The 25884-nt window shown below is 35.0% G+C and overlaps 3 protein-coding genes across 6 annotated transcripts in view; 2 read left to right on the top strand and 1 right to left on the bottom strand.

Moving 5' to 3' along the window:
• Window positions 1-2914: 2914 nt before the first annotated feature.
• On the top strand, window positions 2915-8713 carry LOC101499661 (CSC1-like protein At4g02900). Of its 2 annotated transcripts, none has more exons than XM_073365773.1 (11): window positions 2915-3198; window positions 3709-4051; window positions 4153-4308; window positions 4609-4744; window positions 5238-5339; window positions 6015-6134; window positions 6211-6291; window positions 6689-7029; window positions 7292-7862; window positions 7976-8209; window positions 8311-8713. In XM_073365773.1, the coding sequence occupies exons 2-11, from the start codon at window positions 3738-3740 to the stop codon at window positions 8533-8535; spliced, it is 2280 nt and encodes a 759-aa protein (XP_073221874.1). In that variant the 5' UTR covers window positions 2915-3198; window positions 3709-3737; the 3' UTR covers window positions 8536-8713. The 2 variants fall into 2 exon arrangements, with proteins under 2 accessions (XP_073221874.1, XP_004493651.1); XM_004493594.4 differs by having other exon boundaries at window positions 3704-4051.
• Window positions 8714-9467: 754 nt separating this feature from the next.
• On the top strand, window positions 9468-12618 carry LOC101499347 (isoamylase 2, chloroplastic). Its single transcript, XM_004493593.4, has one exon. The coding sequence runs from the start codon at window positions 9699-9701 to the stop codon at window positions 12273-12275; it is 2577 nt and encodes an 858-aa protein (XP_004493650.1). The 5' UTR covers window positions 9468-9698; the 3' UTR covers window positions 12276-12618.
• A 531-nt stretch (window positions 12619-13149) lies between these two features.
• LOC101499031 (mediator of RNA polymerase II transcription subunit 33A-like) overlaps window positions 13150-25884 on the bottom strand; it is an 18179-nt gene continuing 5444 nt past the window's right edge. For 2 of the 3 annotated variants that reach the window (XM_073365771.1, XM_004493592.4), the window contains exons 8-12: window positions 24972-25086; window positions 22055-22216; window positions 21135-21807; window positions 14734-14940; window positions 13150-14488 (exon numbers count right to left, since the gene is read on the bottom strand). In XM_073365771.1, coding sequence (XP_073221872.1) covers window positions 13368-14488; window positions 14734-14940; window positions 21135-21807; window positions 22055-22216; window positions 24972-25086 — 2278 coding nt within the window. In that variant the 3' untranslated portion in view covers window positions 13150-13367. The remainder of the gene's footprint in view (window positions 14489-14733; window positions 14941-21134; window positions 21808-22054; window positions 22217-24971; window positions 25087-25884) is intronic. The other variant, XM_073365772.1, reaches the window with a different exon arrangement.

Raw genomic sequence — 25884 nt, 5'->3', positions numbered from 1 at the left:
ATTCATATGTCTCCTGAGATTTAACAAAATTTATCTAGATTCTAGAATCATTAATGTTTGTCTATGAATCGGCTCCAGTAACATATGAGTCATTTCACAATGGTACAAAATATTGTGTATGTTTCATAGCACCGTATATTAAACATCTATTTACCTTTTTAAATAATGAGTTTGGTATTTATGGATAAGTTTGCATGTGAATGTGCTAATTTGGATGATTGTTTTTGTATTTAATATCGTACGGTCTCATATCTAAGATAGTCTAACTTGAATTATTTCGGTGATTGTTTTATGAATTTAATTGATTAATCTAACACACCTAATTAAATTAATGTCATAAAAACAACAACATTAGTTCAACATAATTAACATCCAAAATATATCAAACTATAAATAAATAGGCACGACACATGGCATAGAGGGATATATTTTGTCTTCTCCACCTCTACACCCAACTAATTAGGGACAATATGCATCCGTCTTCGTTTTTAGCGGGTGAAAATTTCAATTTCAATTATCGTCCGCGGCGGAATTCAGATTTTTAATAGAGATGAAATTATAATTTTTAATATTTACAAAAATATTAAGTATATTCAATATACACACATATATATATATATATAATTTAAAAATTACAATAATATTACTAGTGGTGCGGGGTAGATATCAATATTCCAAACTGGTCCCAAAGTTTGATTTCGAGGAAAACTCACATCTCCACCCACACTCAACCAAAACGAATTTTATCCGTCCAAATCAAGATGAATTTGCGTAGATACACGCATATGCGGATTATATTGTCATTTCTATAAACAAATAATTGTTCATTAAGACCCATCATGCACATTCATCACCACACCATTTAATATCACAAATATATAATCAATTATATATAATTCAATAATGGCTTACCATATTAAAGGAAATAGACATTCTTTAACTACTATACGCAATTCTACAAACACTACATGCAAGAAAAATATCATCCTTCCATATTAGATTTATCCACTAAAGAGAAATGAAAAACAATCTTATGGATCAAAGATTCCTCCGGTGATTCCAAAGCTCCATGAGTGAGGGTTACATGTAATCAATAAGAAATAAATTATTATTCATCCAAAACAAGGTTAGAGAGAGTGATTTTACTAATTAAATTTAAAATAGAAACAAAGAACAACTAATTGAATAGAAAAAAGCATGAACAACAACAAATTAGACATCAGAAGAATGCAAATCCACGACGGTTCTAATGAGACAAATATGAGTTAAAAATGAATAACTAAATAAGAAATAAGATATATCAATGAATTCTAAAGGGTGTAATTAGATTTGTTTAAGGTTGAACTAGATATGCCAAAAATTAAAGCTATATCAGTAATAAATGTTTAGGATATGGTGTGCAGTCAAAATCGATCAAATTTGTACTTTTTTTACGATAATCAATTAGATTAACATTCATAATTCATAATTGATTATGACCATTTGGCAACACCATTGCACTATTTTACCATAACTTGAGCTACAAATGTTCGATTTGATGAGTTTTTGATAGCTTTAGAAACCTAATAAATAAAACATACAATAGTAATTAAATTTAAGTTAATTCGAACTACAGAGCGTGTAAAATTCAATTTAAGTTTAACCTGCTAAATTACAATCGACACTTGCGTTTAATTATTTATAAAAAAACATATATAGAGTTTGTAGATGTTAGATTAGAGTCAAATTAAATATAATTCAAAAATAAAAGATAAGATTACAACGCTAAAGAGAGACCTCACTTGAATAAAAGATAAGATTAGAGACCTCACTTGAAAAAAACACATTTATGGTCTTCTAAGTTTAAATCAATTATTGTTAAAGAAATTTATGTGAATTAGAAAGAAAAAAAAAATCAAAACAAGAAATCCATAATTCTAACAATAATTAAAAAAAAAATGAGTTTTTGCAAACAAATCCACCATAAATTTACTAAAAATAAATGAGTTGTTCATACATTTGGAAATTAGATCAAGTATTCGAAAACTGAATAAAACATAATATAATCAAATACTATATTTCTTACAAATACCAAACATGCACATAAATAGGTGCATTGTCTAAAAAAAAATTTGAGTTAGTAAATATTTTTATTTTTAATATTTTATGGTTCAAATTTAAAAATATTTTAATGATTTTTAATTGAGTTACAATCATAAAAATCATATTTTGTTATATATCGATTTATTTTAATAACTTAGTACAACTCGTATGAATATTTAAGTATCCAACATGTATGGATACAAATATTGAAATTAATATTCTCAAATGTACGAATTCTTTTCAAACTGAGAGTACAAATACTATATAGTATGTCACGACTCCGAAAATTAAACGTCGTGACTGACGCACAAACTATAGTCTTAGTTTGACAAACCTATCAACTAACTTAACAATTAAATATTTTTCAATAACAATTTTTAAAAATATATATAATTTTTTCTCAAAATTTCGACAGAGCATCTTGCGTAACTTCAACCTTTTTAAATTTATAAAATTTATGTTTAAACTTTTAACTCAATCATATTTCAAAGAACATAATTATAACAGTCCGACCCTTATAGTTATTGACACTATTAATCATAATATTATCGCTCTTCTTTTTCTCTCAATAGAAAATAGTAAGTTTTTACTACCACACCACTGTCTACTCATTTATATTTATCGGTGAAAAAAAAAAACTAAATAAGACATAAAAGATAAAAAGTAAAGTATAACATTAAATAATATAAGCGGTAGAAAAAGCAAAGGTTTTTGTGAAAAAAAAAAAAAAAAAAGAAGCAAAGGTTTTAAAAAAAAGTTGATAAGAATGAGAGAGAAGTCCGAAGCTTTTGGCGCCTTTTATCTCTGCACCGTACACTCAAACAATGGTAACCAAACCAACTTTCAGTTACCATTCCTTGCCGCCTCCTTTCTCCGCTTTCTTTTTTCTCATAATAATAATATCTTCATTGCATTCTCTCTCTCTCTCTCTCTCTCTCTTCTTAATTCTTAATACACAAACTATATCTAATAACGTAGCTACCTTGAGAAAATTCAATCACCATAATTAACTACCGCATTCGCTCTAATCCACTTTTAGTTTTCCCGCCAAATCTAACATGGCTTCACTTTTTCTACCAATAACACTAGCACCGTGAATTTCTTCTCAAAACAAAGGTTACATTCCTTATTATCTATTTTTCTACATTTATTTATAATGTTTATGTATTTTCAAGTTGTAGAATTGCATATACAACTATATGAATCGTGAAAACTTCATAGATTTTTGTTGTTGTTTCTTTCATTTCCTCTTTTAAATGCATTTTTCTCTTGTTAATTTGGGAACACTTGAATATTTGAATATACAAATTTGCTATCAGCATTGATGCTTGCATGCAGGACAATAAATCAATTAATAGATAGTACAATACTTTTCGCGTTTTAATTTGTTAGAATAGCAAACCAACTCTAAAGAAAATACATAAATAAACGCACACAATAATATAAATGATTGATCAGGGGGTTGCCTACGTCTTTAACAATATAGTGATGGTAGTTTTTCGATTATACAATTTTTCGGATTACAAAGTACAATGCATTGTTTAAATACTTGATGATAGTTTGGTGTAGATACTAATTTGAAAACAATTTCATTGCATGTTTTATTTTTCTGTTTATGTAGTGTAGGTTAAATTGTGCTTTAAAGGGAGAAGACAATGGCGACTCTGGCAGATATTGGTATTTCTGCAGGCATCAATCTGTTGTCTGCATTTACATTCCTTTTTGCATTTGCAATGTTGCGACTTCAACCATTTAACGATAGGATCTACTTCCCCAAATGGTATCTGAAGGGGATAAGAAGCAGCCCAACAAATTCCAGATCATTTGTCAAGAAATTTGTTAATCTTGATTTTGGGACCTACATCAGGTTCCTCAATTGGATGCCTGCAGCATTGCATATGCCTGAACCTGAGCTTATTGATCATGCAGGCCTTGACTCAGCTGTCTATATTCGGATTTATGTGCTTGGGTGAGTTAATATGATCTTTTGTTTTCTATTTTTATCTAATTATCCTTTTCTAATGTATAGTTTTTTTTCTTTCTTTTTCTGATTGAAATACTCATATACAGTTTCAAAATATTTGCCCCAATTACCCTATTGGCTTTTATGGTTTTGGTTCCCATCAATTGGACTGGGAAAACTTTGGAGGCACCAGCAGCCAAGGATTTGACATTTAGCAATATTGACAAGCTTTCAATTTCGAACATTCCATTTGGATCAAAGAGGTGAGGCAATCCCTTTGACATAGTTGCTCAAGCTCTATGTTACACATTTTTTCTCTAACACATGACATCTATTATTAAGAATTGAAGGAGTTATTGATTGTGTTAGGAGCATAATGTATTGGAAATTTGATGTTTTTCTTTTATCCTAAATAAACCAAATAAGAGTTCCAACATTAACTAAATTGATTGATTTTGTTATAAATTTATAATAGGGTTGAAGACTATTTGCATCATGAATCTTGATATATAATATGGTTGCTTCATACTTTCTGTTAAGGAATTTCATGCTATTTTCTTCAGGTTTTGGGTGCATATTGGTATGTCATATGTCTTCTCAGCTTGGACGTGCTATAGTCTTTATAAGGAATACAGGATTATAGCAGCAATGAGATTAAGATTTTTGGCATCTGAACGTCGTCGTCCAGATCAATTTACTGTAAGTTGGTCTCATTTTCAGAGTTGTACCCTTTGCTGCTTCACTGCCCTTCGTAGGTAACAATAATCTTATTAAGCGGTGCCTATACCGTGGAACAAGAAATACATTTGCAACTCTAAGCTAGACCATCTGTATTCGTCAAGCTCCATATACAAAAGGGAAATATTGAAAAAAATATTTATGAGATGCGCATATGACATGTACATATATGTGTGTGTGTGCGCGCTCAACAGGGAGAAAAGTAGTAATAGAAAATCATTTTGCGTACTTGTGACAACGATGACCAGAACAGTTAGACTAGTAAACTTGTGAAACTATCCTTTTCACATGCCTGTCTTCTATGTGGTATATGGCTTTCTGGGGACTCTCCAATAGAGTTTTGGGTCACAGCTTTCATTTTTCATTTGTATGTTCGCTTGCTTTACTTCCTGTTATCGTAAGAACTGAGTTGATAGCTTCGTCCAATAACCACTTTGTTTTTTTTTTCCCACAGGTCTTGGTAAGGAATGTTCCCCCAGATCCCGATGAATCAGTCAGTGAGCACATTGAACATTTTTTTTGCGTCAACCACCCTGATCACTATTTGATGCATCAAGTATGTTGCTTAGTTACAACTACAAATATTGTGGCAAATATGAAACCTCATTTAGCTGCTTTTGTTGGGAATCATGCACACCCTTTATGTACTTACATAAACACACATACATACAACAACAACCAAAGTCTTTTCCCATTCAATGAGTTCTCAAGCATCAAGTAAAATGTGTTTTTGTCCAACATGCCTACACCCAAGAATGAGAAAAAATTATATAAATAATGATCATTATCCTACAACTTTTAAACGAAAAAGCTGAAATTAGTTGCAATTTCTTCCTCGCTCTAAAAATTCTACCGTGTCCCTAAACATTAGTATTTATAACTTTGAAGAATTTGATTGATATACAATCATTCCTGCACTCTTTGTGTCAAGATAAGAGCTATTCTATATTCCCACTACAACATTACTATTATCTTAGTCCCTTATAAAAATAACAAATATTGCCAATTACAACTAAAAAATAGGAAACCAACAATAATTATTTAGGTAACAATTTGGGCTAGCCAAACCCAACATTTGATGCATTAGTCTTCATCAAGGAATTAAGATCTGTAACTTATTGAGATTTTCTTTAACGAATTGAAGACTTTCTGCTGTGAATCTTGAACTAGCACTATTTTTGTTGTTTCCTATGGTCTAACAAGTGATTAATTTCTTATGAATAATTGCTAGGTTGTTTATAACGCAAACATGCTTGCATCAATAGTTGCAAAGAAGAAGCAATTGCAAAACTGGTATGTTTACTATCATAACAAATATGAAAGAGACCCTTCTAAGAGACCAACTACTCGGGTAGCTTTCTCTTCATGATTTACTATTAATCAACTTTTCCTATGTTTCACAATTTGATTTCTTACTATATATATAGACAGGTATGATGGGTATCATGGGGGCTAAAGTTGATGCCATTGATCACTATACTGCATTGATTGAAAAGTTGAGCGAACAAGTAAGTAGTGATTAAAGGGTACAATGTTTGTTTCAGTGCAACTTTTGTTAGTATTTTTTGTATAGATTTTATTATCTATTCATTTACACAACTCTATTACTCGTTGGATATATTTAAACAATTGTTGATCAGTGGAATGAAGTAGAATAAAATGAAATAAAATCACCATATCATTGCCAGATCATTTTATGATGAAATGGAGTGAAGTTTTATTCTATATTATTTGGGAAGTTAACAAATTGATAAGAAGAGTTACCATGTATTATTAATGTACAAAGTGGTTCTATAGATATTGAATAGATTGCAATATAATACATTTCATCAGGTTTATTCAATATTCTAAGTATAATCAAAATATGTTATAAACAATCAATTTAATCATGTTCATTTGAAACAGGAAGCTCAAGAAAGAGAAAATATTATGAACGATCCTGATGCTATTATACCTGCAGCATTTGTTTCATTCAAAACACGATGGGGGGCAGCTGTGTGCGCTCAAACACAACAGACTAGTAATCCTACTGTTTGGCTGACAGAATGGGCTCCTGAGCCTAGAGATGTGTATTGGGAAAATCTTGCAATTCCATATTTTGACCTGAATATCAGAAGATTGCTTACCTCTGTCTCAATGTTTTTCCTTACTTTCTTTTTTATGATACCAATAGCTTTTGTCCAATCTCTAGCTAACATTGAGGCAATCGAGAAGGTCCTTCCTTTCTTGAAACCAATAATTGAAAAGTAAGTTGCGAAAGAGATTAATTTCTATACACGATTGGTGTAAAAAGGTTTACATTGTCAGTCCATCACAATCAGTAACTTTAGAGATGATTAAAGTAAAAATCAAATATGTCAATTGATTCGACGGTTGTGATTAACTGCAAGTGTAAAATATCTTTACATTGGTGGTGCATATAAATTAAATTCGAACTAAAATGGACAGTAGTTTCCTTTTTCCATTGCTGAAATAGACTAATGGAGTTACTCACTTTATTCATGGCAGGCCATCTGTGAAGTCTGTTATTCAAGGATTTATGCCAGGGCTAGCATTAAAGATATTTCTCGCATTGCTTCCAAAAATGCTCATGACGATGTCCAAAATGGAAGGTTATTCATCATTGTCCGGTTTGGAACGGAAATCAGCTTCCAAATATTATTTGTTTGTTCTTGTCAATGTGTTTCTTGGGAGCATTATAACAGGAACCGCATTTCAGCAACTGGAACAGCTTATTAATCAGCCCTCTACAGAGTTCACAAAAACTGTTGGAAGTACGATCCCCATGAAGGCCACATTCTTCATCACATACATAATGCTAGACGGATGGGCTGGAATAGCTGGAGAAATTCTCAGATTATCTTCATTAATCTCGTTCCACCTGAAAAACACATTTTTAGTTAAAACGGAGCAAGACAGACAAAATGCTATGGATCCTGGTAGCTTGGAATTTGCTACATCTGAACCTCGAATCCAATTATATTTCATGTTGGGGCATGTCTATGCTCCAGTCACACCTTTACTTCTACCCTTCATTGTAGTCTTCTTTGCTTTTTCCTACATGGTCTTTCGGCACCAGGTAATTTATTTATGGATACACTTTGTTTACATATTTTGTTACTTAGAATAAATAAAATATCATCATTCTGTTTTTGATTATGCTTGATTAGTGGTTCTTTTTGTTGTCATTAGATTATCAATGTGTATAACCAGCAATACGAGAGTGGAGCAACGTTTTGGCCAGATGTCCATCGTCGAGTAATTATTGGCTTGATTATATCTCAAATTCTTCTGGCAGGATTGCTTAGTACAAGAGGTGCAAATAAGTCCACACTAGTGCTTATTGCTCAACCTGTCTTGACAATTTGGTTCCATTTATATTGCAAAGGACGTTTTGAATCTGCATTCGTAAGGTTCCCCCTAGAGGTTCGTTAAACAATTATCATTTACAGCTAATTACTAACTTTAAAATAAAAAATAGTTGTAGTATTAAATTTACTAGTGTAACATATGAGATTTAATGACAGGATGCCATGGTGAAGGATACACTCGAACGAGCTGTTGAACCAAACTTAAACCTGAGACTTTACCTTCAAGATGCATTCGTACACCCGGTTTTTAAGGCCGATGAATTCGAAAAACCTGTGATTATTGATGACGAAGAGGAAAATCCTCTTATTCAGACAAAGAGAACATGTCGGAGTAGCAAGCCAGAATCTGAAAATGAAGCTGCAAGTGCAGGCAGTTGCTAAAGTGCATGATTCATACTCTTGGTTATATTTCCAGCACCACGTAACATGTTGTTTGTTGTATTTGTATATATACGTCTGTGTATGTATTTGTTGATGTAATTAACATAGAAAATATTGTGTTCAGTGTAGACAAACAGTAAAAAGTATGTACATTTGATTCAACAGAAACAACCCTCCCGTTATGAAAATCAACTTCTTTATTATTATTATTATTATTATTATTTTGAGAGAAAAAGATTTGAACTTTAATTTTTAACAATTCAGCTAGTTACAAATCTTCGTGAATCAATAAGTTATTTAGGTGTAAAAGGATGTAATTAGCAAAAATATTTTTTTTTTTAATTAAAGTTTGATATTATACTAATATTTATTTGATAAAGCGAGAATATATTAAGGGAAATGCTAAGGACACTTGATAAGTATTCAAATATACAAATTTTATTTGAAACTGCATTCGAAATTGTGTATTTAAAATCTTAAAAGTTTAACTTTTAATTTTTACAATACAAAATTTTAATCGGTAAATTCCTTAAAAATTGCTCTTAGATAACTTATTACTAGCAATATCTTTGTACTAATATACATACACCTCATAAGAAAATTATGAGTGAAATATATATATATATATATATATATATATTAAATAAATAGTAAAAAAAACTTATAAATAAATGTGGAATCTTTAATTTGAATTTAAAATATGATATTTAATTTAAGAATATCAATATTTACTAATTAAATTAAATAATTAAAATGAATAATTTTTTTATTAATTTGTTGTACAAAGTTAATGATAGTGTACTCATAAAAGAAAAAGACATAGGCATGAGTGATTTCCTTATTCCCTATAAAATATATGCAGTTGCTTTCAGAATGAATGCAGCAATGAAAAATACATAGGATATTTGTCGATTCAGAAAATAATAATAATATTTGATAGGCTTAGGCAACGGTGAGCAGCAAAGAAAGAGAAATGGGGTCATTCTCCTCCAAAACCATAATAAAATGTGCCCCTCCTAAACCCCAAACAATAACACAAACATGTGTTGTGCGGTCCCAAAATTAAGATTCCAACACAATCTACATCCACACTCATACCATCTTATATCTCATTCATTCATTCATTCCATTTCTCTTCAATTCACACTCTAATTACCTACTCCATGGCAAATCTCTTACCATCATTTTCATTCTCACTGATTCCACTTGATCATCATCATAATCACGGAACCAAATGTTCCTTCTTTCACACTCCCTTTATTCAAATTAAGCATCAGCACCAACTTGTTGGTAAAAACTTGCAAGATCTCATCATAAGCCCCTTTTCCCATAATCTCACTTCAAAATTGTGTGCCACGTCAAGATTGTCTGTGGAAGAAACTGAGCAAAAGTTCAGCACTTTTACACAATCTGAAGACATCAAAACAGCATTGTCTTATTTGTTTCGGACAGAAATAGGTGAAGGTTTGGTTAAAGTTTATGTTAAAAAGAAAAAAGTTACTTATTTTGTTTATATTGAGGTTTCTTCTTTGGAGTTAGTTAGAGCTGAAGGGGAAACATTGGTGTTGTGTTGGGGTGTGTATAGAGATGATTCCTTAAGTGTGAATGTTGGAAAAGGGATGAATGTGAGTCCCTTTGTGCAAAATTCTCTTGGAAAGTTTTCAGTTGAATTGGAATTTGATGTTGAACAAGTTCCTTTTTATTTGTCGTTTTTGTTGAGATATTCTGGGTTGGAAATCAGAACCCATATGAAAAGGAATTTCTGTGTTCCTGTTGGTTTTTATAAGGGGTGCCCATCTCTATTGGGGCTCTCTTTTTCGCCTGACGAGTCAGTTAATTTTGCTGTATTTTCAAGGCGTGCCGAGAGTGTGGTATTGTGTTTATATGATGATGACAATGATAGTGTGGAGAAGCCTGCATTGGAGCTTGATCTTGATCCTTATGTCAATAGGTCAGGGGATATCTGGCATATCTCTTTTGAGAGTGTCGGGAATTTTGTGAGATACGGCTATCGCTTGGGAGGAGCTCACAGGGATAACAGTTATGCTGAGTGTGTTGTTTTGGACCCGTATGCTAGAATTGTCGGGAATTCTTTTCCTAATGGTATTGGGTCCGTGAAGAACCTTGGATTTTTGAAAAAGGATCCTGCTTTTGATTGGGGGGATGATTATCATCTGAATTTGGACATGGAGAAACTACTGGTGTATAGGTTGAATGTGAAGCGCTTTACCGAGCACGAGTCCAGTCAACTTCCCGGTGATTTAGCTGGGACATTTTCTGGTTTGGCTAAAAAGGTGCAGCATTTTAAAGATCTAGGTATGAATGCTGTTCTGTTGGAGCCAGTTTTCACATTTGACGAGGAAAAGGGACCTTATTTTCCTTGTAATTTTTTCTCTCCCATGAACCTTTATGGAAAATCTGGTGATCCTGTATCTACAATAAACTCTATGAAAGACATGGTGAAAACTATGCATGCCAATGGGATAGAAGTTCTCATGGAAGTTGTTTTTTCCAATACTGCTGAGACCGGTGCTCTGCATGGTATTGATGATTTATCTTACTATTATGCAAATGGCGTTGGTGGTTTGAAGGTACAAAGTGCTTTGAACTGTAACTATCCTATAATGCAAAATTTGATTCTGGATAGCCTTAGGTATTGGGTAACTGAGTTTCACATTGATGGTTTCTCTTTTGTAAATGCTTCACATTTGTTGAGGGGGTTTCATGGAGAATACTTGTCTCGACCTCCGTTGGTTGAAGCGATTGCTTTCGATCCGATACTGTGGAAAACTAAAATTATAGCAGATTGTTGGGATCTCAATGCCATGGAAGCAAAGGAGATTCGCTTTCCTCATTGGATGAGATGGGCTGAAATAAATACAAATTTTTGTAACGATGTGAGGAACTTTCTAAGGGGTGAAAATCTTCTTAGCAACCTTGCAACAAGACTTTGTGGGAGTGGGGACATGTATTCTTGTGGAAGAGGCCCTGCATTCTCTTTTAATTACATTGCAAGGAATTTCGGACTTTCTCTCGTGGACTTGGTCAGCTTCAGCAGTGCTGATCTAGACGTGGAGTTGAGTTGGAATTGCGGAGAAGAAGGACCTACTAATAACACTGCTGTCCTTGAAAGACGACTCAAACAAATCCGTAATTTCCTATTCATCTTGTTTGTGTCATTAGGAGTACCTGTTTTGAACATGGGAGATGAGTGTGGTTATTCTTCTGGTGGTTCTCCTGCATATGGTGACACAAAACCCTTCAATTGGGCTGCTTTGAAAACAGGTTTTGGTAAACAAACCACACAGTTCATTTCCTTTTTGACTTCATTGAGAAAGAGGCGGAGCGATCTTCTTCAGAGTAAGAGCTTCTTAAAAGAAGAAAACATTGAATGGCGCGGAGTCGACAATGCTCCGCCAAGATGGGAAGACCCATCCTGCAAGTTCCTGGCCATGAATTTGAAGGCTGAAAAAGGGGAGCTTCAAGAGAGCTCTGTGTCCTCTGATATATTAGGGGATTTATTTATTGTTTTCAATGCAGATGATCATCCAGAAACTGTAGTTTTACCCTTGCTTCCAGAAGGGGTGTCATGGTACCGCTTAGTTGATACAGCTCTTCCATTTCCTGGGTTTTTCTTAACCAATGGTGATTTTGTCCCTGAGCAAATATCAGGTTTGTGTACTTATGAAATGAAGTCTTACAGCTGCACTTTGTTTGAGGCAAACAATAGTACCAGTTAGAAGAAATACTTTCCCCATCCTCTGTAAATTGTCATTACTTGAATTGGCCTCTCAGTTGTAGATTTATATATCAGTAATTATGATATAGTAATAAAAAAATTGATGAGAATAAATACTGGGAAATGTTTGCTGGTATCCTGTGTAAATATATACGCAGTAGTTTCATCACGATGGTTTCTCATGCTCAATGATTGAGGATTCAATTATCCTAACCTGCATGTACTTGTTGGTATCATGTAAACAATTAATTATTCCTGGACTCGCCAAGTAAATGTGACAAGCCTGCCATCGTCATTTTTATGAAGATTTCTATAAAGTCGACTTGAGTTGTCTTTAATGTGAATGAATGAAGTGTCTATTTTTTAATTGTTAAGATCATAAGATGCTTTAGGTTAATTTAAAGATAACCTTTTCCTCGTTTAATATGGAGGGACTCTCAACTTTTTTCCTTGTACATTCAGGTCAGCAAAGGTATTACTATTACTAAATTAAATCTTTAAAGTAAGAAATACCCTTGAACAATCCAGCATATACCGGACCATTCTGAACAAATCTCTTGTAGCAATACGTACACCACCCATAGCTAGAAAGTCCATCCATAACAGGGTACCATAAATTTCGTGTGGTGCTCACAAAGATCCTTAATGCTGTTAACTGATACTACCAAACAAGATCGAAGAGAAAACTAATGAATAGGGATTCATCCATATAGTCTCATGCACTTAAGCATTACCATTTACCACATTCACATTTTTTTGTTTGCACATATCACCCCCAAAAGATATAATAAAGACACATAATAATTACAAGATATTGAAATTACCGAAAAATACACTGCCTGTGTAAAAGCCATTTGACCAGAAGTTCAATGAAATAGGCAGAAAAGTACTTCACGGCACTAATTTGAAAACAAAAATTTACTATTGTCAGCTGTAATTGATTAATAAGCGACTAACATCGCGATAAACTAGAATTCATTGCAAGGTATATACACGGCTGGTTTTTCTAAAAATATAGAAAGATTACTAACATCCTTTAGAGTTAAAGCCTATAAATCATGGATCAGTATAGTATTTGCCAGTTCAGATAGAATTACAACCTACGTTCAATTTCTATTATCATTTCAGCTGCCGCACCCATGACGCCTATTCCTCCAATTTCCAAAAGGCGAAGAGCCAACTCATGTTCATCCAATTGTCTTAATCCCTTGCTTAGTCTCTTCAACAATTCCACATCAGCTTCACGGACCCACATTGGAGTGCAACCCACCATCAAGCCCACAAAACCTGAAACATATGTTCGCCAAGTAGCACAATGGCAACAAAGCGATGTATTCCCCTCCAGGGTGCTTGCAAGGAATTCCAAATGCAAGCCAATAACCCTTGCTCGTCGTTTTGGTGGAACTGAGTAATGGTCAATACCCCATGCAAATGCTGCACTAAGCATAACAAAAAACGCCAGTGCGTAGCCTCTAAGCATAGCAACCAGCACTCCAGATTCGCCACCATCCTGCTCTAACATATCAGCTGATAAAAACCAGGAAGGAACAGTGTCTCCTATCAAAGATTGAACCAACTTTGATCCACCTGATATCCAAACCAATGAAGCCCCTAGTAGTGCAGCATGCTTGACTCGTGCCATGTATCTGGGAAGAGAAACCTGTCCAAATTTCATTCCATTCTTGAGTTGTTTCTTTACATTGTCTTTCGGTAACTCACTATTTGCTATGTCTCTAACTGAAAGCATTAGAATTGACATGATTTCTTTATTCAAAAACATGATATCTCCAATAGAACGGTACACTCTTAAGTAAAGAATCCCCGGAGCAACTGGAGAGATTCCACCGGCTGCTTGGGAAACAAGGCCATGACCTAGAAGGGCACCAATACCACCACTATTATTAATACCAGTAGAGCCAAGTCCAAGAGTGGATGTGAAGCAACTTTTTAGTAGTTGAACTACAGCATCTCTGTTGTGGTGGAAGACAGTTCCAGAAGCCTTGAACACAAAGTACTCACTCCAACGCTTCACCTTTTGGATCCATAAAGAGGTCAGAATGGGCATGCAAGGCCAGGGGCAACCAGAAGCAAGGGCATTAAGAGCTGGGGCAATGAGGACCAGGAATCTCCCTGTGCCTTTCTCAAGTTTGTATGTTATTGATAGGCTTACGAAAGCTGCCAAAGGCAAAGGAAGTGTAGCTTGAGAGTCTCCGTCTGTTTACAGTGAATTTAGAATACTGTCAATATAATGGACCTTCTATTTCAACATACAATATAACAATAAAAACGAAACTCAGACCAACACAAACATAATTGCCTGCATGAGTGGATATTTATTGGTAAAAAATCCAGCTAGTTGATTAGTTTGTCAAGGACCAACCTCTTGAAGAGTATTGATCGTTGTAACAATGTCATTAAGGTTAATTTTTTTAAAAAATGTAGTGACTAAAATCAATTACCAACAGCAAGGCTTGGTACATCAACACCTGTGGCTGCTAGAATTTCCTTTATCTGTTGCTCAACAAGGGATAAATTTGCAGCAGGGCTAGGCCAATCAGTTCCATTCATGAAAGCTGGCTTCCATATGCCCCGTGTAACTTCAGCTTTAAAGTAGCTTGCAATGGTAACCAAAGATGCTGGCAAAAAATCAGCTAGATCTTTGAGGCCTGAGACAATAAAAAAAACACATAAATCAAATCACACAGCTAACAACCTAAACAAATATTAAAAGTGTTAGAATTCAAAGTATGATTTATTATTCTTTGACTGTACAATTTTCTAGGTTCAATGGTAGAACTTCTAGTCAAATACAAGTCCCTAGTATTTGAATGTAATTATTGTAACCTCATTATAAATAGAAGATGTGTGATCTTGTTTGAGACACACAAGAAATACACAAATAACATATTTACATGGTATCAGAGCAGGTTCATCCTAGGGCTGCTCTGCCTTTCCCAACTGTGTCATAACCCTTTTATTTTTATTTTTTTTTTCCTCTTCAAAATTATGTGTTCCAGTTGTGCTTTTCCATTCTAGCTGTGCGTATAGTGCAACCCACCACTACAGACCGCCGCGCAATCCTCAGGCGAACACGGTGACATTTTATTTTTATTTTTATTTTTTTTGCGCTGCCAAACTCCAGCGAACACGGTGACACATCTGGCCATCAATTTTTCAAAGCCAGTCGTCGCTCAGGGCCTTACGGCACATTCCGAGGTCCTTTTTCAACTTCTGGTGATTTTCCAACATCTTTTCTTCTCTTTCACCTAACGTTGATCGTCATGTCCAACACCGGATCTGCTGCTGTCTCCTCTTCCGTGTTCAGTTTCACTACGCTTCCTTTGATTCCGTGCAAAAAATTGGTAGGTGCAGCCAATTACGCAGGATGGGCAGCAACCGTTGAACTTTGGTTCCAAGGACAAGGTCGTAAAGACCATTTGCTCAAACAGTCCAAGGATGTCGCTGCCAAAGATCAATACAATTGGAAACAGATTGATGCCTCTCTATGCAGCGTTCTTTGGTTTTCAATCGATGTCAAACTTCAATCTCAGTTTCGTTTGTTTAAAACATGTTATGATGTTTGGGCAAAGGCAAAGAAGACATACTCCAATAATGTTAATCGTTTATATACTGTAGTCTCTAATCTTATTTTCATGAAGCAACAAGAAATGGATATACAAAGCTACATAGGTAAGCTTGATAGTTTGATTGCTGATTTTGATGCACTTATGCCCTATACTGACAGTGCCGAAACACATGCTTAACAACGTGGAAAATTCTTTATGGTTCTGGCCCTTGCGGGTCTTACACCAGATCTTGATTCAATTCGCAACCAAATTCTATCTAGTGCTACTGTTCCCTCATATGAAACTGTTTGTGAACAACTACTGCGTCTTTCGGCCCCTTTAGCTCTTTCTCCAGTCCTTGCTTCTCTCGATGTGCCAGTTGAATCTACTGCACCCGTCTCTAATTCTTATCAATGAGGTGGTAGAGGAGGAGGACGTGGACATAATCGTGGTCGAACTCGATGCAACTATTGCAACCGTTTTGGCCACGTTGAAGCATAATGTCGCACCAAAGCTAATCAACTGTAGCCTAGAGTCGCCAATGTTGCTCAAATTGAGGCCCTTGACACAAGTGATCAAGTCGCGCTTTCTACCACAGAATATAATGAGTACATCAAGCTAAAGGCGCAAATGCAAACTACCACACAAGTTGCCTTTGTTGCTCAGATCGGTAATCCTATTGCCTTTGTTACACAATCTTCTTCACTTGGACCTTGGATACTTGACTCAGGCTCCTCTGATCATATGTCTGGTAATAAAGTGCTTTTCTCATGTTTGCCTTATATGGACACACTACCTAGTATTACTTTGGCTAATGGGTCACAAACTAAATGTCATGGTATTGGCCGAGCAAATCCCCTACCCAAACTCTCTTTGGACTCTGTGCTTTATGTCCCTAGTTGTCCATTTAACTTAATATCCATCAGTAAACTCACTCGTACCCTACCTTACTCTGTTACATTTGCTAATAGTTATGTTCTTGTGCAGGATCAGAGTACTGGGACGACGATTGGAGTAGGGCATGAGTCTCAAGGCCTATATTACCTTTTGGCATCTACAACGCCTATTGCATGTTCCGCCGTTGAGTCTCCACATATTATCCATCAACGTTTGGGTCATCCTAGCCTTCAAAAGTTGCATCTTATGGTTCTGAGTCTGTCAAAAGTGTCTACCTTAGAGTGTGAGTCATGTCAGTTCGGGAAACATACTAGGAGTTTATTTCCTGACAGAGTCAATAAAAGAGTTGCGTCTCCTTTTGCTTTAGTTCATTCTGATATTTGGGGTCCGAGTCGTGTTGTTTCATATTTGGGTTTTCAATATTTTGTTACTTTTATTGATGATTTTTCCCGATGCACTTGGATATTTTTAATGAAAAACCGCTCAGATGTTTTCTCAATTTTTCAAACCTTTTGCTCAGAAATAAACACACAATTTGGTACTCAGATAAAAATATTGCAAAGTGATAACGCTCGCGAATATTTGTCTACGTCTTTTCAATCTTTTTTGACTTCACAGGGCATCCTCCATCAAACTTCGTGTGCTCATACCCCTCAACAAAACCGTGTCGCTGAGAGAAAGAACCGACACTTGGTGGAAACGGCTCGTACCATGCTCCTTCACAATAATGTACCTCCTCGTTTTTGGGGAGATGCAATTCTCACAGCTTGCTACTTAATCAACCGCATGCCTTCCTCTGTACTTGAAAACAAGGTACCACATTCTATTTTGTTTCCTCAACAGCATCTTTATACCCTATCACTCCGCATCTTCGGGTGCACATGTTTTGTTCATGACCTTACTCCAGGGAAAGATAAGTTGGCTGCAAAATCCCTTAAGTGTCTTTATCTCGGCTACTCTTGTCTGCATAAAGGTTATCGGTGCTATTCCCTAGATCTTCAACGATACTTTGTCTCTGCCGATGTCAGTTTCTTTGAGACTCGCCCCTTCTTTCTCTCTACTGCAAAAGAGTTCAATGATTCTGGTCAGTCACAATCTCTCTCTCCAGAGGTCCTTAATCTCCCCATTGCACCCACCCCTGTCTCTAGCACCACCCTACGCACCTACCAACGGAGGCCTCGTCCACCACCCGCTCCTTAAGACTCATCCCCTGCTCTACTTGACTCTCACTCTCCACATCCTTCACCAGAGCTACCCATTGCTCTGCGTAAAGGTAACAAGTCATCTCGAAGTCCTAATCCTATATATGCTTGCCATTTGAATTATAATCAATTATCTACATCCTATTATGCTTTTGTGGTTTCCTTGGATTCTGTGTCTATTCCGAAAACTACAGGTGAAGCTATGTCTGATCCTGGCTGGCGACAAGCAATGATAGATGAAATGACTACTTTGCACTCCAATGGGACATGGGATTTAGTACCTTTACCTAATGACAAAACCACAGTGGGGTGTCGCTGGGCTATACAGTCAAAGTTGGGCCTGATGGAAAGATTGATCGCTCAAAAGCTCGTCTTGTGGCAAAAGGATACACACAAATCTTTGGTCTTGACTATGGGGATACTTTTTCTCCGGTTGCCAAAATCGCATCCGTCCGACTTTTTCTTGCCATAGCTGCTATTCACCACTGGCCACTCCATCAATTAGACATAAAAAATGCCTTCCTGCATGGAGAGTTACAAGAGGAGGTGTATATGGCACAACCATCAGGCTTCACTGTTAGCGGTTCCTCTCACTTGGTATATCGATTACGTCATATAGCCTGAAATAATCTCCTCGTGCTTGGTTTGTGAGGTTTAGTACCATGCTCCAGGAGTATGATATGACTAGATGTGAAGCTGATTACTCGGTTTTCTTCTTGCACTCTTCACCAACCACTTGCATATACCTGTTTGTCTATGTTGACGACATCATCATCACAGGTAATGACCAGGTTGGCATTCATCAGCTCAAACAACATTTGTCTCAAAACTTTTAGACTAAAGATTTAGGGCCGCTAAAATATTTTTTGGGGATTGAGGTTGCTCAGTCTAAGACAGGTATAGCAACTACTCAGCGAAAATATGCCCTTGATATACTTGAAGAAACAGGCATGCTTGATTGTCTCCCGCGTGATACTCCTATAGATCCTAATGTCAAGCTCCTACCAGGTCTGGGGGAGCCATTGCAAGACCCTGGTAGATATCGACGACTTGCTGGCAAACTTAATTATCTTACAGTAACTAGACCTGATATTACATTTGTTGTAAGTGTAGTAAGTCAATTTCTGAATGCTCCATGTGATAGTCATTGGAATGTTGTGATTCATATTCTTAGGTATATCAAGAATGCACTAGACAAAGGATTGCTTTATGAAGACAAGGGTAATACCGATGTTGTTGGCTACTCTGATGTTGATTGGACAGGGTCACCATCAGATAAAAGATCCACTTCTGGGTATTGTGTCCTTGTTAATTTGATATCGTGGCGGAGCAAGAAGCAAAACATAGTCGCAAGATCGAGTGCAGAAGCAGAATATCGTGTTATGACTGCAACGGCTTGTGAACTTACATGGCTAAAACAATTACTCAAACAACTCAAATTAGGATATGTCAACGTAATGAAACTAATTTGTGATAATCAAGCTGCACTTCATATTGCTTCCAATCCGGTCTTCCATGAGAGAACAAAACACATAGAAATTGATTGTCATTTTGTAAGAGACAAAGTTCTTTCCGGAGAAATCACAACTCATTTTGTTGGATCAAATGATCAATTGGCTGACATATTCACTAAGTCACTTAGGGGTCCTCGAGTGGAATCTATATGTAACAATTCAAAGTATGATATATTATTCTTTGACTGTACAATTTCCTAGGTTTAATGATAGAACTTCTAGTCAAATACAAGTCCCTAGTATTTGAATGTAATTATTGTAACCTCATTATAAATAGAGGATGTGTGATCTTGTTTGAGACACACAAGAAATACACAAATAACATATTTACAAAAAGAATCAGCATTAACAACCCAGTATAAGTTTGCCAAACATGTAGTTTCAATATCAACAAAATTTTAAACGAAAAAAATTATTACATCCAAAATAAAGAAACACCATGGTGGTCTAAAATCAGGTTTGTAATTATGTGAATTATACACAAAATTCAATTGCAACAGCAGTTTTGTAGATCAATAGCTTGTCGGATATAATGCAACCCCAGAAAGTCTGCAGTTCGTTATTGGTCAATTATAGCAGCCTTACTGTAGTGACATAATTTTAGTCACAAAAGAATTATACAATTTATTTTAATTTTCTAAATTTTTTTAAGCATTAAATTGAAAGTACATTTATTATTGAAGAATGTAAAAGGAAAAATATTTTTGTATTTTATTACTAAAGTTCTAAGCTGTTTATATAGAAAAAAAATTACAATAGTAATACTGAATAATAATGACAGAATCATAAAATAAAAATAAACAGAATAATATAAAATAAACGAGAATCAAATCTAATTTTCCTTAATTCTTCAACAATTATGTTTGAATATAGTCAAATCTGAGACATAACAAGTTCAATATAGTCATTTTTTTTCTGTCTTAACCCTCCAGTTCTCAACGGAAAGAGCCATGATAATTCGGAGTTCGACAAGGAAGGAAGTAAAGTTTGATTAATGATTGTTCTAGTCAGTTTCAAACTCGAGTGTTTTTTTATGTTAGTAATTAAAATTATAAAAAAAGTCGCATGAAAATTTAGAATTATTGTTATAAAATATAACGGAGAAGTTTACTGCTCCATGAGATGCCCACAACGTGCAGTAGCCTTAGATTTTCAAAATAATTTTTTTGTCTAAGTAAAAGTTACATATTTATTCATTCAGTTAAAAAATTAATCTACCATGAAATTTGTATTCAACAATCTTGGATATTCACTCTAAAGAAAAGAACGTTTTGTTTATCTATAAAAAGAAAGAAAGTAAAATCATAATATTTTGAAATCAATTTTCATAACGATCTTGAAATAGTAGTCTTCAATAGAAGACTGAGAACTTTTTTTCACCTTTTTGAAAACTAATTGAAAGATAATGTTCCAAACACATTTTTTGTATCATAATTCTTTAAAACTGATTTGGCAATTTTTTTATATTTCAAATAAGACAGTTAGAGAGAGAAAGAGAACAGAATCAAATATGCTTCCCTTTTCAACCTCCAAATTCATTTGGAGCTTTACATCTATATTCCAATCTATACGTCCTAACTCCAAATTTTGTGACATTCATACATTTCAAAGCATCAATCTCTCATTATAATCCTAGCTAACTCAATATAAGTTCAACTTAAAAACAGAGGACAAGGCAAACCTGTAGCCAATTCACGGGTAGAGACTCTTCCATAAGCACAAGCATTCAGAGAAGCATCCAACACAAAGGGAATGGCTTTCAAGATATCCCATGCAGACACTTTTAGTTTCATTAAAGCATCATCCAATGCAGACCCAGATCCACATGAACTGCTGCTTCCTAAGGTCGAAGGTGTCGAAGGTTCAGAACCATCATTTACCTTCCTAAACATCATGCTTAGTAAAGCATCAACAATCTGATGAACAGGCCCTCCAGGCACAAGACCTGAGCGAATTGAAGCAATGCATTCTTGATGTTGCTGATACCAAAAGTTTAGTTTTGGAAAGGAATCCATAAATACAGGTTCCTTAGAAAAATGTAACAATTTTGACAGTCTTTTGAGTTTTAGACTGTCCTTTGCTGACCTTCCAAACGATGCTACTCTATAGTTTCTAACCAATAAGAGGAATTCGGGACTAAATAGCGATCCCAATGGCGGAGTTGCTGCATTACTCCTTACTTGTTCAGCGGGTAGAAAGTCAAACCGCCAGAATCTCAGTAAAAGAGTAAATGCATTAGAAAACACCTCACAATGAGAGACTTTTTCTTCGGTTTTGACAGTCCATGAGACATCAGGAACACATGACCCAAAAACCTCACATATTAGCATTAGCCCTGCTGCAAGTAATGGAACCTGAAATGGCAAAACATAACATATATCAGCATTAGGAAACAAGGTACATGCATGTCAGTTAGTTCTCGCCATCTCGGGTACAATACCCCTTCCTCCATCAGTTTTTAAACAATTTTTTCCCTTTAAACTAAAAATTTAATTGATGTGAAGAGCCTTCCTAGACTGCAAAAAAATCTCGTTAAAAAAAATTGAAAAAGGGTAGTTGACAATTACATGTGTAAGTTAAGGACTAATAAAAAGAACATACCAAACCATGTAGGGAGAAAATATGAACACAGTCTACAGATGAAATTCCAACAAGAAGGACGTTTAGAAATGGAGCTTGGCTGATTAAATGGTTTTCAGTCTCAGTGTGATTGGGAGGACAAATAGGTGAGAGCAAATTTGTGATAAAAAGAAGAGTGTGCTCCTGCAAACAAAGATAACAATATAAACCTAAAAGAAAATAACAGACAAATTAAAAAGGAGTCTGGAGACACCAAAGAAGCTACTGCTGAACATAATACTTTCTCGAAGCCTCACTGTTAAAGTTTGTTACATTTTCTGCTATAGTTAGCACTTAGTTTTACCTTGTAAAAAATTCATATGTTGTACCATATTCTAACAAAAGAGCAGCAGGTATACATATTGACTTAGGCTCTCAGATAAAACCTCAGGGCTTGTTTGATTTTCATTTTCTGTTTTCAATTTTAATTACAAAAATTTCAAACTTTATGTTTATATTTATTTTGTTTTCGTTAGAATATTAGAAAATATCTTATAATATCTATTATATTATATTAGAGTATCTTGAGTTATTTCATAGGATCAATTTATAATCATAAAGATATCTTAAAATATCTCTCATTATTATTATGATATATTCCTGATTTAGAATTGGGTCTAAGTTTCTCTATAAATAGAGATTAGTATTGAGTCTTTTGTAATCAAGTCAGCATTAAGCTATTATCAATAATATTCAAACCCTTATTATTTTCTCTCCTCCTTCTCTCTAAAATCCCACAACTCCAAAATCAGAGCCTATTTCGATCCTCCTTGAATGATCCCGCCTCTATTCCGCTACTGAGTTCCCAATAGTTAGGGAATATAATCATAGTTTCTCCTTTCCCACATTCCGACACGTTTCACTCGTTTTCCGTTCAATTCGCTACTGCCGCCGCTGCCACTATTTCCGACAAATTTTCCTGCAAACAACGTCGTCATCTCCATATCAGATCATGCTTGAAAGTGCGTCGCCAAAAGCCATCACATGTGCTCTCACGCGATGCTAATCTCTCATGCGTGTAGATCTCACGCGCCTCCGTCTCCACAGGGTGCGACGACACGTTTTGACGCCTCTCAGTTGCTGCTTGGTTGGCCAATCGCGTCTCAACCTCGAAGTTTTGAATCTGCTCTCGTATTCTAGTTTCAAGCTACAGTTACACCTACTTCCATTGTGTGCGGACTCATCCAATCTACGCAACCCAGATTTTTTTAGGTCAAAAGTTGCTCACTCGCGCTCATGTGCCTCCAAGATCCGCTGTCTACTGCTGCCTTCCATCTGTTGTCGTTGTTGGAAAAGTTTTCCAGCAAGTTTTCTGAAACAACCATTGTCTCTCCTATTTTGGATGCATTTTCTCACTCCTCTGATCGATCATGGTTTCATTTTCCACGAACGATCATTTCGATGGTGTCCCTTTTTCCAAAGATGAATCATATTAATGATGACTTCTTTTTCCATTGATGGTCATTCTGACAATGTCTTATTTTCATGACTCACACTTTAGCATGGCAATTTGTCCCAGATGCACTGGCCCCATCTTTGTCCCAGATGTACTGGCCTTGCCTTTCTCTCCTTGAAGCACGTCTCTCCAATATTATTGGTTTGAAGCTTCCAAATGCAGTTTTTAGAAAAACGGACCTTGCTTTGTTCAATTGCTTGCCATGAATTTCTCTCAGGTTGATGATCATATCGGCTATCTGGCTAGGCTATATTTATAGCAATTCTCTCCGACTTCACCTGCATCATCTCTGAGTTGCTTTTCCATCATTTTTATTGTTTTGCAAAGCAAAACATTATTTTCTTGTAACAAGCTATAAATTAGTAAGCTTTAGCTTGAAAGGGAGTGTTAGAATATTAGAAAATATCTATTATACTATATTATATTAGAGTATCTTGAGTTATTCCCTAAGACTAATTTATAATCATAGAGATATCTTAGAATATCTCTCATTATTATTATGCTATATTCCTGATTTAGAATTGGGTCTATGTTTCTCTATAAATAGAGATTAGTATTGAGTCTTTTGTAATCAAGTCAGCATTAAGCTATTATCAATAATATTCAAACGTTTATTATTTTCTCTCCTCCTTTTCTCTAAAATCCCACAACTTCAACAGTTTTCTAATTTCAAAGTTTTGTACAAGAACAAGTGAAATCAATAAAAAAAATTGTTTTCACTTATTTCGATATAAAACACAATACAAGATAATTAAAATTGCAAACATAAAATAAAAACATGAAATGTTATTTTTTTAAACCAAACAAGTCTTTAGAGCCTTTTTATTATTTCGTTTTGGCTCACCCACCTTAGGGCAACGAGTGTAGTGTTAGAGTATACATTCTGATATGCTTGCGTTTTGTGTTCAGTTAGGAATCCAGAGAAATTGCAATGGAAAGAACATAAACATACCCCCTCCCCCTCCTCCCAAGGGTTTTCCTCTTCACAAAGGATCTCCTTTCACACATAAGCTATCAAACAAATAGATTTGTTTAATCTATCCTTATTTCTTCTATTTATACATGATGTCTCCTCTAATTAACCAACTACCCAAACTAATCTAACTCCCCTTTATTATTTAGGCTAACATGTTCTTATGTTCTTACCGCTACAGTTAAATGTTGGTCATATTTTCTGTTTTAGTTAGTTGTAACAGATCTGGACCTCTACAAATTGCAAAGGCACAACTTCATTTTTGTTCATATTCAGAAAGATAGACATTCTTGTTATTGTTGTTCAGAAAGATAGTTCATTCAGATTAGACTAAAGTTTCTCTTAAATCCTCTCTTTACATTTTTTGTCGTTTTGTCATCTTTTCTCACACTTCCCCTCTGATTCCAAATTATATAGAACTAACCAACAAAACAGTTGTAGTTTCTCTATAGTGAAAGTGTTAGGATTACCTGTACATTCCATCCACGTACAAGAGATGCCCCACACAGAATGGTAGCAGCAGATATCTTCTCTTCATCTGAACCATTGATTGCAATTTCATATATCTTTTCGATCTCCGCTAAGCTTCCATCAAATCCATGAGCTTAAATTCAGTTGCCTTACCTTGTAAATTTTAAAAAAAGAGCATCTAATATACCCGTCTTCTGAAACGAAGTGTATTTGTTGTGCAGGTACTAGGCAACACTATCATTAATCAGACAGCTGCCCAGTTCACATACACGGAGTCCCCGTTATGTGTGTGCCTCTCTCGTATCTATGAATTATAAATCTCTATTTCGTCTAGAAAACAAGAATAATATAATCGTGCAACAATGAATTGTCTTTTGATCCAGGAACTATGAATAGGTACTACCCTAGCCAAGCTGTATTAAGGAAAGGTAGTCGCGCAACAACCTTTCGTATATGTTATTTTCATATTTATTGTGGATTATTATGTATTTTATGTATCACAATTAATACCTTCACACTTTTAAAATAATATAATCCATATATGTTTTAATTTACATTGAGAGCATAAAATACATTCATATGCTTGCCAATGAGTGCATGTTTGTGAGTAACAAAAAGAGACGATAAAATTGATTTAAGAATGAATATATTTCATGTTATGTAAGAATTCTGTAGGCTTTTTAAAAAGAAGGCTAAATTATACATTTGGTGTCGTAAGTTATTTTTAGGTTTCATTTTGGTCCATTAAATTTATTTTGGTCCCTTAAGTTGCAAACGTTAGATACAAGGTTGTTAGGAGCAAACTCTAAAGCGTAACATCGTAAGATCTTACACGTTTTTTAGCGTGAACAGTGTTAGAGCGAAGGCAAAATCGTTGGAGAACCCAGATCTTTGAGCGCGCAGAGGAAGAGC

Source organism: Cicer arietinum, chromosome 3, assembly GCF_000331145.2.
Source record: "Cicer arietinum cultivar CDC Frontier isolate Library 1 chromosome 3, Cicar.CDCFrontier_v2.0, whole genome shotgun sequence".
NCBI lineage: Eukaryota > Viridiplantae > Streptophyta > Magnoliopsida > Fabales > Fabaceae > Cicer > Cicer arietinum.
Note: the sequence above shows the minus strand (reverse complement) of the source record. Positions and strands in the feature narration are given on the sequence as shown.

What these genes read in the sequence shown, in the direction of transcription:
- LOC101499661 (XM_073365773.1), top strand. Translation starts at nt 3,738, where the DNA reads ATGGCGACTCTGGCAGATATTGGTATTTCTGCAGGCATCAATCTGTTG. An exon ending in ATTCGGATTTATGTGCTTGG is followed by an intron (nt 4,052 to 4,152) that starts GTGAGTTAATAT and finishes ACTCATATACAG; the next exon opens with TTTCAAAATATTTGCCCCAA. An exon ending in ATTCCATTTGGATCAAAGAG is followed by an intron (nt 4,309 to 4,608) that starts GTGAGGCAATCC and finishes TATTTTCTTCAG; the next exon opens with GTTTTGGGTGCATATTGGTA.
- LOC101499347 (XM_004493593.4), top strand. Translation starts at nt 9,699, where the DNA reads ATGGCAAATCTCTTACCATCATTTTCATTCTCACTGATTCCACTTGAT.